General features: G+C 48.0%; 1 protein-coding gene across 12 annotated transcripts in view; it reads right to left on the bottom strand.

Annotated features, from left to right (window-relative positions):
* The window catches only part of SLC22A23 (solute carrier family 22 member 23), a 185,301-nt gene extending 174,587 nt beyond the window's left edge, over window positions 1-10,714 (bottom strand). For 8 of the 12 annotated variants that reach the window (XM_037727455.1, XM_037727456.1, XM_017497460.2 and 5 more), the window contains exon 1: window positions 9,939-10,714. In XM_037727455.1, coding sequence (XP_037583383.1) covers window positions 9,939-10,592 — 654 coding nt within the window. In that variant the 5' untranslated portion in view covers window positions 10,593-10,714. The remainder of the gene's footprint in view (window positions 1-9,938) is intronic. The other 4 variants (XM_037727457.1, XM_017497459.1, XM_017497458.2 and 1 more) reach the window with 2 other exon arrangements.
* Window positions 10,715-10,979: the final 265 nt, after the last annotated feature.

The raw sequence follows: 10,979 nt of genomic DNA, 5'->3' as shown, positions 1-10,979 counted from the left end.
TCTCCTGCCTCAGTCTCCTGAGTAGCTGGGATTACAGGCACGCACCATCACACCCACCTACTTTTTGTATTTTTTAGCAGAGACGGGGTTTCACCGTGTTGTCAGACTGGTCTCAAACCCCTGACCTCAGGTGATCCACCGCCTCAGCTTCCCAAAGTGCTGGGATTACAGGTGTAAGCCACCGCGCCCGGCCACTCTTGCCCTTTTCATGACATCAAGTTCAGGTGAGCTCAGACATTTATGGTGTCGACCTCATAATGTCAAAGACCTTCAGTAGCGGGGAGAGAGACAGACATCCTTCCAACCAAGGTCCAGTGAGGGCTTGGATAAGGGGACAGCTGGTTGCCATCTTTCAGATGGAGACTGAGCTGGCCTGAGGGATGAGCAGGAACCAAGGGGCTGAAGGAAGGAGGGAAGGGGCTCGGAAAAGTGGAATAGTGTGAGCAAGGCACCGAGGCAGTGAGAGAGGTCGGGCTGGGAACTATGAACATACACAAGATACCACCTACAACAAGGAGGGGTGGTAGGGGAGGAGAGGAAAGGGGCATGGGGCTCAGGCCTTGCTGGGTGCCACAGTAATGGGGAGCCATGGAAGGCTCCAAGCAGAGAAGTGACGTGGGCAGGTTTCCATCTTATTTTCTGTCTCTTGGGCCTGTGGTGTTAAGAGCAGCAAGACAAGACGGGGGGCTGACTAGCAGGGCTCAGAAGGCAGAAGCTGTGGCTCAGAAGCCACAGCAGAACTGTCCAGCGATCCAAACATACAGCAACCACAATTCTCAAGCACAATGGGAGGGTCACCTCTGAAAGGCCAGCACCAGAGAGAAGTCACAAAGGGTGGGAGCCCCTGACAGCCCTTCCTGGCCCCTCTCCCCTGGTGAGGGCCACTCCGGGGCAGAGGGCAAAGAGAACTGGATTCAAACCGTAATAGGTTGGTGGCTTTGGACAAGCCAATGTCCCTCCAGCTCAGCCTTCTCATCTAAACTGAAGGCTTTGACTACATGATAGTATTAAACATGGCCACACCCAGGACAATCTTTTACCTAGATCAGGCAGTTAGCAAAGGCAAAGCCGGCCGAATTTGAAGGTAAATCCTAGCCCTATGATTTCACATATCTGGGTCTTTTAGCTGTGTAGAAATTTACTTAGTATCCTCCCTTGTTGAGTAGGAGGGCAAGAGAAAACGCCAGAACACTCCAGAGGGCCCATATTTTCTATGGACAGCATCGGGAACAGACTCAGACCCCCTTGCCTGGCCTCTGAACTTCCCGTAGGACTTCCCACCATTCATCCCCAGCACCCCTGTGCGGGCCAGTATGTCTGCTTCACAAACAGGCACAGTTTCTTCCAGAGCCTCTGGTCAGGCTGCCTCTCCCTGTCAAAAGTAGCCTTCCCTCCCTTCTGCCTAGGGGTGGCTGCAGAGCCCCGTCTCCATTGCATGTGCAGTGTTTGGGCCCAGGGCCTCTTCTCACCCCACATGCCCTCCACTGATGCCCTCCATTCCCAAGGCCTCACCTCAGCTGGCTAAGGGCATCTCCTTGGTATCTCCCAAGAGTGTCTGCCTCCCCATCAGCACTGGGATAACTCCGCATCTCCTACAGGCCTTGCTGGCTTTCTTTGGTGCATTCAGCACAGCCTCCCCTCCCCACCACACAAGATCTCCCTGCAGCCAGAGAGGTCTTTTCAAAAATACGAATTCTGACTGTACCATATCGCTTATCCCACTTAATACTCTTTGATGGTTTTCTTTTGTTCTGAAATTAGAGGAAAAGTTCTTAGCATGGTTTATAAGTCATCATCACCCCCCATTCCTACAACAATTGCTATCAATTCCAGGCCCTGCACACCACAGGGCCTTTGCAAATGCTGTTTGCTCTCTCTGGAAAACACACACCACTTTCCTCTTTTACCTCTCTCTCCACCTCCTGCTCAAATCTTAGATCTCATCTCAGATGTCAGTTTCTCACATAGACCAGTCTGTCTAGGCCAAGGTTTTGTTGTTGTTCTAGTCTCTCAATTCCCTTTCTTTCCACACACTTAACTCAGTTTGTAATAAAAGATTATTTGATCAGCTAGGGTGTGCCTTCCTCAGAAGTCTCTAAGCTCTATGGAACCTGAGCTGTCTACTTTCACATATCATTGTGTCCCCAACACATAGCACAATGCTCAGCTCAGAACAGGTACTCAAATCCGTGAAAAGGAGGAGGGAGGAAAGAAATTTTTTTTCTCTCTCTCTCTCTTTTTTTGAGATGGAGTCTCTGTCGCCAGGCTGGAATACAGGGGCTCAATCTTGGCTCACTGCAACCTCTGCCTCCCAGGTTCAAGTGATTCTCTTGCCTCAGTCTCCTGAGTAGCTGGGATTACAGGGGCCTGCCACCATTCCTAGCTAATTTTTGTATTTTTAGTAGAGACAGGGTTTCACCATGTTGGTCAGGCTGGTCTCGAACTCTTGACCCCAGGTGATCCACCCTGCTTGGCCTCCCCAAAGTGCTGGGATTACAGGCGTGAGCCCCCATACCTAGCCAAAAATTTCTTTTCAAAGTGACCCAGGGTGACACTCACTAGTGTGATAAATATTTAACAACTGGCTCTATGAAGAAAAGCAACAAACCCTGATCTATACTGTTTGCCAGTTCCCACGGTATAAACGCTCCCACCATGGTGAATGTCAAGCTGCCAGCATGACACCACTGAATGCAAAGTTGGATGGACTCGTGCAGTGGGCTCAGCATCAGTAGAAGCCAAGCTGGCTCTCACATACCACCAGTTTGTGGCAAAAGACAAAGATTCAGAAAGTCCAAATTGTCTTTAAATGACACCAACTTTTGACTCAATCCTACCTTGAACTAAAGGGCAAAATAAAGGCAAACTGCAAAAAATGCTACTGACAAAGAGAGATGGAGAGGGAGAGATTTGTGGATGTTTCAGGAGGCTGAAGAGGGAGACCTAGGACCTAAGAAGACTTCTGCCTCCCAAAAGGAGGTGGAAAGGCTGTTTAACAGCTGGTTAGCCTCTAATCCCTGCATCAATAAAGGCCACTGCCAAATTAAATGTTTAGGACATTGTTATGAGCAAGTCAAACATGCTCATAACATGAAATGGGGGTTATATCCTCTGACCTTTGTAGCAACTTATCCTAATAGCTCAGTAAAAGCAAAGCAAAAATCTCCAACCCCAAAATAAAGAATAAGATCATAAAAATATTAGCAGAAGGCTAGGCGCAGTGGCTCACACCTGTAATCCCAGCACTTGGGGAGACTGAGGTGGGCGGATCACCTGAGGTCGGAAGTTCGAGACCAGCCTGACCAACATGGAGAAACCCCATCTCTACTAAAAATACAAATTTAGCCAGATGTGGTGGCACATGCCTGTAATCCCAGCTACTCAGGAGGCTGAGGCAGGAGAATTGCTTAAACCCAGGAGGCAGAGGTTGCGGTGAGCCAAGATCACACCAATGCACTCCAGCCCAGCGACAGAGTGAGACTCCATCTCAAAAACACAACAAAAACGAAAAAATATTGGGAGAAAACATAGGATTTCCCCCCAGTCTTCCAGGAATCTTTTAAGCCTTAAATCTAACATAAGAAAGCATAAAAAACACTGATTCATACAGCTCTAACCAAACCATAAGTTTCTGCATAACAAAGATGTCATATACAAAACTTAAAAAAACAAACAGCAGGAAAATGGTTGCAAGTCATCCAAAAGGGCTAATTTACATCACACATAAAGTGCACCTATAAATACATAAGAAAATAATGCTCCCCACAGCATATATGCACACATAAAGGCAAAGGAAATGGAGAGATAGTTCAAAGAATAGGAAATACGAATGGCTCAAAAACTTTAAAAAAGATGTTTAACTTCCTTCATAATAAGAGAAGTGCAAATCACAACCACCACCAAATATAAGTTTTCACACATCAGACTAGAAAATATGTAAACATTTGATAACCCCCTGGGTCAGGGAGGGTGTGGGGAACAGGTCCACAAACATTAGCAGTAGACATAGCTCAGATTTCTACAGAGAACACTCTCACAGTACCTATCAACGTAAAAATGCAGCCCACTTTGATGCTCCCACTTCTAAAAATTTCTTGCACATGTGCAAATGTCTGTGCATGCCAAGATTTCATTACATATTGTGAATATAGCAGCAAAGACTGGAAACAAACTCAATGCTTCCTCAGTAAGTGATTAAATAAATGGCAGCCCAATCTAACAATGGAATACTATGCAGACATAAAAAGGCAAAACACACACACACACACACACACACACACACACACACACACACCAGTGTTTAGAATACACTAGTGTTTCTGAGACAAAATATATAAATGAAAGTAGAACGGTTCTGGAAGGATATGTGAGAAACTGGTAACAACAATTGCTTCTGAAGAGGGAAACTGGGGGCAAAGACAGAAGGAAATGTTACTTTTACTCTATGCGTTCTGTGCCATGTACATGTATTACCTATTATAGTCAATTTTAAAAAATAGATATGCCTAGAGATGTTCACTGTTGTTGCATATGCTAGACAAAAGCCACCACTGGGATGACCTCATGGTAGTCAGTTCAGTATTAGAAAAGGAATTTAAGAAATTTTAATAAATTGGCAAAAATGTTATGCATTTAAAGTGTTTTGGAAGAACTGGACAAATTCTTTTGATAAGGTGTCAAGAGAAAATAGCAGATTCCATTAGATGAACACTTTTATTAGAACTATAAAAACAGGTATGCATGTAAGGCATTTCAAAAGTGTAAGGCATTTCAACAGGTATGTGTGTAAGCATTTCAAAAAAGTTACATGGTAACTAGGATCATAGAATTGTGGGCTATTTTTAAAAGTGTTACTGTTGCAATGATATAATTATTTCTAGTCTTAATTAAATTGTACTAAAGTTACTTTAAATAACTTCTAGTCTTTAGCCCTAGAAAAAGGATACAAATTACTTCCCAGGATATTTAAGCAACTTTCAGGATAAAGGTCAGAAATCTTTGCAAATTCTTGACAACAGAAGAAATACTATCAAAAGATTGGAGTTGGACAAATATCCTGTACTTCAAATACAGAAAAAGACAGGGCTTGGGCAGGTCAGCTAGCATGGATTATTGGCAAAATTCTAGAGATTATTCAAGAAAGTGACGAGTATTAGAAACCAACAGATTCACTCACAACAATGTCGGACACTGTGCAAAGTATTATTTTTTTGAGACAAGGACTCACTCTGTCGCCCAGACTGGAGCGTAGTGGAGTGATCTCGTTCACCACAACCTCCTCCTTCCAGGCTGGAGCAATTTTCCTGCCTCAGCCTCCCTAGTAGCTGGGATTAGAGGTGTGTGACACCATGCCTGGCTAATTTTGTATTTTTAGTAGAGATGGGGTTTCACCACGTTGGCCAGGCTGGTCTTGAACTCCTGATCTCAAATGATCCTCCCACCTAGTCCTCTCAAAGTGCTGGGATTACAGGCATGAGCTACCTCACGCAGCCAGTGCAAATGATTAAGTGCAATATTTGCAAGTCCATGGAGTTTTTTTGTTTTTAACTTTGTTGACTAAAATCTCAGAAGTATCTGAGAATTTGGGCTGCGCAGGGAATGCTGGTGTGGGAGAGGGAAGCAACTGAGCTGAGCTGCAGTCCTTAGACCCCCAAACCTTGCTGTCTATGTGACTTGGAAGGAATTTGATTCTTCTTTTCTGCAAGGCACTGACAATACCTTTCACAGAGCTGGGAGAGAAAATGCAGAGCTTATGAGAATCATCAGAAAGTTGAACACAGATGGTCCCTGTCTTGAAACGGTTCGAGTTGATGATTTTTCGACTTGATGATGGTGTGAATACAATATGCACTCAATAGAAACCGTATCAGTAAGGGCCGCTTTATTCACCAGAAGTGAAAAACGCAATGGTTGCATGAGTATTCGAAGTATACAACCACTGCGTTTTTCACTTTCAGTACAGTATTCCATAAGTTACACGAGATATTCAAGACATTATAAAATAGGCTTTGTGTGAGAAGATTCTGCCCAACTGTGGGCTAATGTGAGTGTTCTGAGTACATTTAAGGTAGGCTGGGAGAAGCCAGCATATTCAATAGGTTAGGTGTATTAAATGCATTTTCAACTTTCAATATTTCCAAGGGATGAGGGGTTTATCTGGATACAAGACACAACCCCCTCCTAAGGAGAGGAACATCTGTACCTGGTTCTTGTGTAGAACACACGGCACACTCAAAGGTGTGTTCACTGACTTAAAATCCATGATTGTCACTTGCTATTAGTCTGGCTGGTAGCTCACTCAAATGTGTGTTCACTGACTGAAAATCCATGATTACCACTTGCTATGAGGCTGGCTGGTGGCTCACACCTGTAATCCTAACACTCTGGAAAGCCAAGCCATGAGGACTGCTCGAGGCCAGGAGTTCAAGACCAGCCTAGGCAATATAGAGACACCCCATCTCTACATAAAAATAAAAATAAAAATTAGCCAGGTGTAGTGGTACATGCCTGTAGTCCCAGCTATTCAGGAGGCTGAGGCAGAAAGATCACTTAAGCCTGGGAGGTGGAGGCTAAAGTGAGCTGTGATCGTACCACTGTACTCCAGCCTGGGCAACAGAGCCAGAGCCTATCTCAAAAATAAATAAATAAATAAATAAAAATACTGGAGACTGGCCTTGGGTTATTATTCAAAGAAAATAATATATATGAAATATTTTATAAACTATAAAGGGCTGCACAAAAGAAAAGTGATATTATTGTTGTCATTATTTTGAAGGCATTGCAGATTCTGCAATGCAAATTCTGGTATAGATAACAAGGACCAATGCAAAAAATAAAAACAAAAGTGATCCTGACAGGAGAGATCGAGAAACTCAAAATTATTAAGATGAAACCTAAGTCATGGCCATGCTACATCAGCCTAGAACTGAGAAAATGCTGACTTAATCCACCACTCCCAGGAAAAGGACGTGGGGGGTTTGGCGATCTTGATCTGGAGATGGAAGCACATCATGTCTAGTTAAAGTCTAAGGCATCAACTCTAGGTTGTAGGAGATGAAGGACAGCATCCATCGGTCCCCTCTTTGGGTTCCAACACACACGGCCTGGCTGGGTTGCATTCCAGGTGCTATGTGTAAGGGACACACATGCCAAGCAGAGGGATAAGTATGGCAAATTTTTGCATGTATGGAATTGCTTAAGTACCGTAGATTTTTCAGCCAGGAAAGAAGCTATTGAAAACATCTTTTATTTAAGGAAAAAAAAAATTATTCTGAGGAACAAGCAGCACAAATAGGCTTGAGTTAACCTGAGTTTTATTTACCAAAAAGTGTGCCTCTCTGCAAGGAAGAGCAACTATGGGATGGGCTGCCTCGTTAACAAAGCACTCCCTTCCCATCGATGGAAGTGTTCAAACTAGGATGGGTAACTTCATGTCAGGGATATCATGCAGAAGGGGAGAGAGGATTGTTAGCCCTAAGATCCCTTTTAACTACAATAACCTGGGATTCTAACTGGCTTGATAGTTTTGCATGTGTAGGTGGGTGCTTGGATATCAGCAGCCACATGAGAAGGAAGTCCAGAACTGTGCCTGGTGGCTCTTCTGTCTTCCTCTCCCTATCTGGCACCTAGGGACAGAATAGTGCATAGACTGCAGGGGCACACACATGCTAAAGGCTATAGGGTAAATACGGGATACATACTGAAGACGGCATGAGGGTTATTTGCAAGGGAACACTCATGGAATGGAGCGGGAAGGAGGCACAAAAGACATCTCAGACACTAAGCTTTCATCTACTGACAGAGGGCAAAGGCTCGTTCCACTTCTGCTTCTACCTGGGACGCGGGCTGACAGGCACCTGGCCCCTAGAACTCCGGCACTCATCATAGTATACACCCCGCATTTGTGCTTCTGATACGGTATTCAACATACACAGAAGCATAGGAAAAGTCTCCCTTCCAACGTGCCAAAATGTGCTTGAAAAGCTCTTTGAAGCATTTGTTATGTGCTTGAAACACACAGAACACTGGGAAAGCAGTCCTTTATTTAGATCTTTTTTGTCTGTGAAAATCAATACGTCCTTTCTAGGCTTTACTGTATAAGAAAATGTGTCTCTAATTATTGTTCCCAGGTTTTCCCTCTCAGTCTGGCCCAGAAACTGCAACATGTCATCAAGCATTGCCCAAAACATGCCACACACATGAGTGCTGTCTGCGCCCCTCTCGAGTGCTAATTTAGAAAAACTGCCCAGCTCTCCAATATGCCTCCATAGTCTGCTTTTAAAAACTATTTTTGTTCTCTCCTCCCACCATGCATGGCTGAGTGTGAATAGCTGTTTCCTGGGTCCTCACTGCCAAGGTAATGGCACTGTATCCCACCTCATCACTTTCAAGTTCACCTCTGCTTTGACCCCAGGACAGAGCACTCTTCACACATACTCACTTTGATCCATTATTCTCCCTGTGCTCCAGAAAGGGACTTAAAATGCTTAACAATGTTGCCAAATCCTCAGTCTGTCAGACATACACAATGATTTAAATAGTCATTGTGTATGTCTGACAGACTGAGGATTTATTAATTTTTAAATAATTAATTAGCACATTAATTTTTCTGTGCTGCTAAACCGAAAAAGAAAATTGCCCTCCGTGAAGGGAAAACAGTCACAGAAACACCTTTAGAAAGCAAGGGGGAGGTCGGTGGGATCAAGAAGAACCCAGCTAGAAGGACCTTCCCCATTACCTCGTAGGACAGAAGGGGCAGCCTAGGCAGCCAGTTCCCACAGGACAAAGCATTTCTGGCCAGGTTGGTACAAGATTAAAACAATGATTATGATGATGTAAGAGTTTCATCTTACACATCCATGAGCTACAACTGTTTACCAATGCACATGGGGGGAGGAGGTTACATGCACACGGACTATTTGAAGCTGTCCAATTTCATACTCACATTTAGACAAAGCGTTTAAAACTCTCCGGGGTAGGGGTGAGGGAGAGTCTCTATGTACTTTAAAATGTGAATTAATTATTTTAAACACAGAAGGAGCAAAACTACAAGTGTCTTGACATCTCTTATATGTTAAGAATAAAATTATAGTTGTCTAGGGCATTGAGTGCCCACCATTGCCCACTCTCTGTGTTTAGGCCTTCACACTTGCCTCACAGCTCCCTTCTGCTACATTTCACACAATGCAATACCTCTGCAAGGGAGCTTTAGCTGCACGACTCAGAGGACAAGGTGTGTGTTTCAGCTAAAGCACACCTCGTTCTCAGTCCCTCAACCAAAAGCCGCTGCTGTGTAAGAGCGGTGACGGCCTGGGAACACCCAAATGACATATTCTCTGCCTCCTTCCCATACTGAAGTGATGTTTACTGGAGCACTGAGAAAACACTGGAGGAGACACTAGGGTACCAAAGTCTAAAGTCAGATATCTCTGGGGAGGACTGCGCATGGGCTGCGGGCTGGAGATCTGCAGAAGTCTTCGCTTCTCTGGCTCTCACTCCTGTTTCTTAGGGGGCTTTACCTGTGTCAGAATCAAGTGCGAGATGGGAAACTATTGCTTTGTGGGAGACTCAGGAACAACTCTCCGGGCAGTACAGAGCCGTGGTCCCGGCTCCCCCCGCAACCTTGAACAAGGCGAGTCCTCCAGGGCGGGCTGGTGACAGGTCAGCTGCCTCACCCTGAAGGTGGGGGGAAGGGCGCGCTTTCCATCCGCGTACTGGGACAGGAGTTTGGGTGCAAACTAGGAAAGGCTATGGTGCTCCCTTTAAGCCCAAGTAAAGGCTTGCGGTTTGGGGGACGGAAGGAGACGAAGCCAATGCGGAATGCCCGCACACACAGTCTAGCACTACCACTTTGGGGACTTTGGGTCTCCAGCTGCCTAGGGCTTGGACCTCGGTCTGCATGGAGAGGGTCGGAGGGACCGGGCGGCCGCGGCCCTTACCTTGCTGACCACGTTCTGGACGAGGCCGGCGCGGATGCCGTAGTCCCACGCGTGGCAGTCGCAGTTGGAGGCGTTGTCCCCCTTGTCCGGAGGGGATGGCAGGGGTGGTGTGTAGCCTCCGTCCGCACCGCTGCTGTTGCTCCGGTTGCCCGCGGCCTCCCAGGGGACAGTGGAGAAGGGGGTGGTGGGGAGGCTGGTCCAGTTGCCCGTGTCCCCCCACCGGCCTGAGGTGGTGACCCCCGCCAGCTCGGTGCCTTTGCCTGCCCCGCGACACCAGAAGTTGGGCTGGTCCAGGAGGAACGAGTCCGAGAACTGGCTGAAGCCGATGAACAGCGCCGGGATCCAGGTGAGCAGCACGAGGGTCTTCTGGTAGCCCCCGCCCAGGCCCCCGAGGAAGGGCAGCACCGACCCGTCATAGTCCAGCAACAAGAGGCTCGGGGCCGCTGCCGCCGAGCAGCAGCTAGGGTGCGGGCCGCCTCCAGGATGCAGTGGGGGCAGCGGTTGGATTTCCGCGCCGCCGCCGAGGCCCGCGCGTCCCCCGAGGGGCGCCGAGGCCGCCGCGTCCCCGGGAGGCAGGGAGCCGTTCTCCTCGGTCGGGGCCAGCTGCCGCCCAGGCCCGCCGCCCGCCGCCTCGCGTCGCCGGTCTATGGCCATGGCCCGGGCCCGCGGCTCCCGCAGAGGCGCATAGAGCGCGGCGGAGGCTCCGCGGGCGCCCCGGGCACAGCGCGCCGAACCAGGCGCCTGCAGCCGCCGCCGCCGCCTAGGAGGGCCCGCGGCTCGAGAGAGCGCTCGGCGGCCCCGGGTGCGTCAGGCCGCCCCCATGTCACCCGCCGGACCCCGCGCCCCGGGCGCTGCGGCCCCGCTCGGGCGCCGGGCAGAGGCGGGCAGAGGCCGGCCGGGCACTCAGCCGCCGCGGCTCATCGGCTCCGCGGCCCGGGCGCCGGCGGCCGAACCCGCCGTTCTCCGCTGCTCCGCGCCGGCCGCGGCAGTAGGAGGAGCCGGCGCGGCGCCCGACCCGCGCCCTTGTAGGTGGTTGCGGGC

Source organism: Cebus imitator, unplaced genomic scaffold (genome assembly GCF_001604975.1).
Source record: "Cebus imitator isolate Cc_AM_T3 unplaced genomic scaffold, Cebus_imitator-1.0 Scaffold231, whole genome shotgun sequence".
NCBI classification, from domain to species: domain Eukaryota; kingdom Metazoa; phylum Chordata; class Mammalia; order Primates; family Cebidae; genus Cebus; species Cebus imitator.
This window is presented reverse-complemented; position numbering and strand designations above follow the sequence as displayed.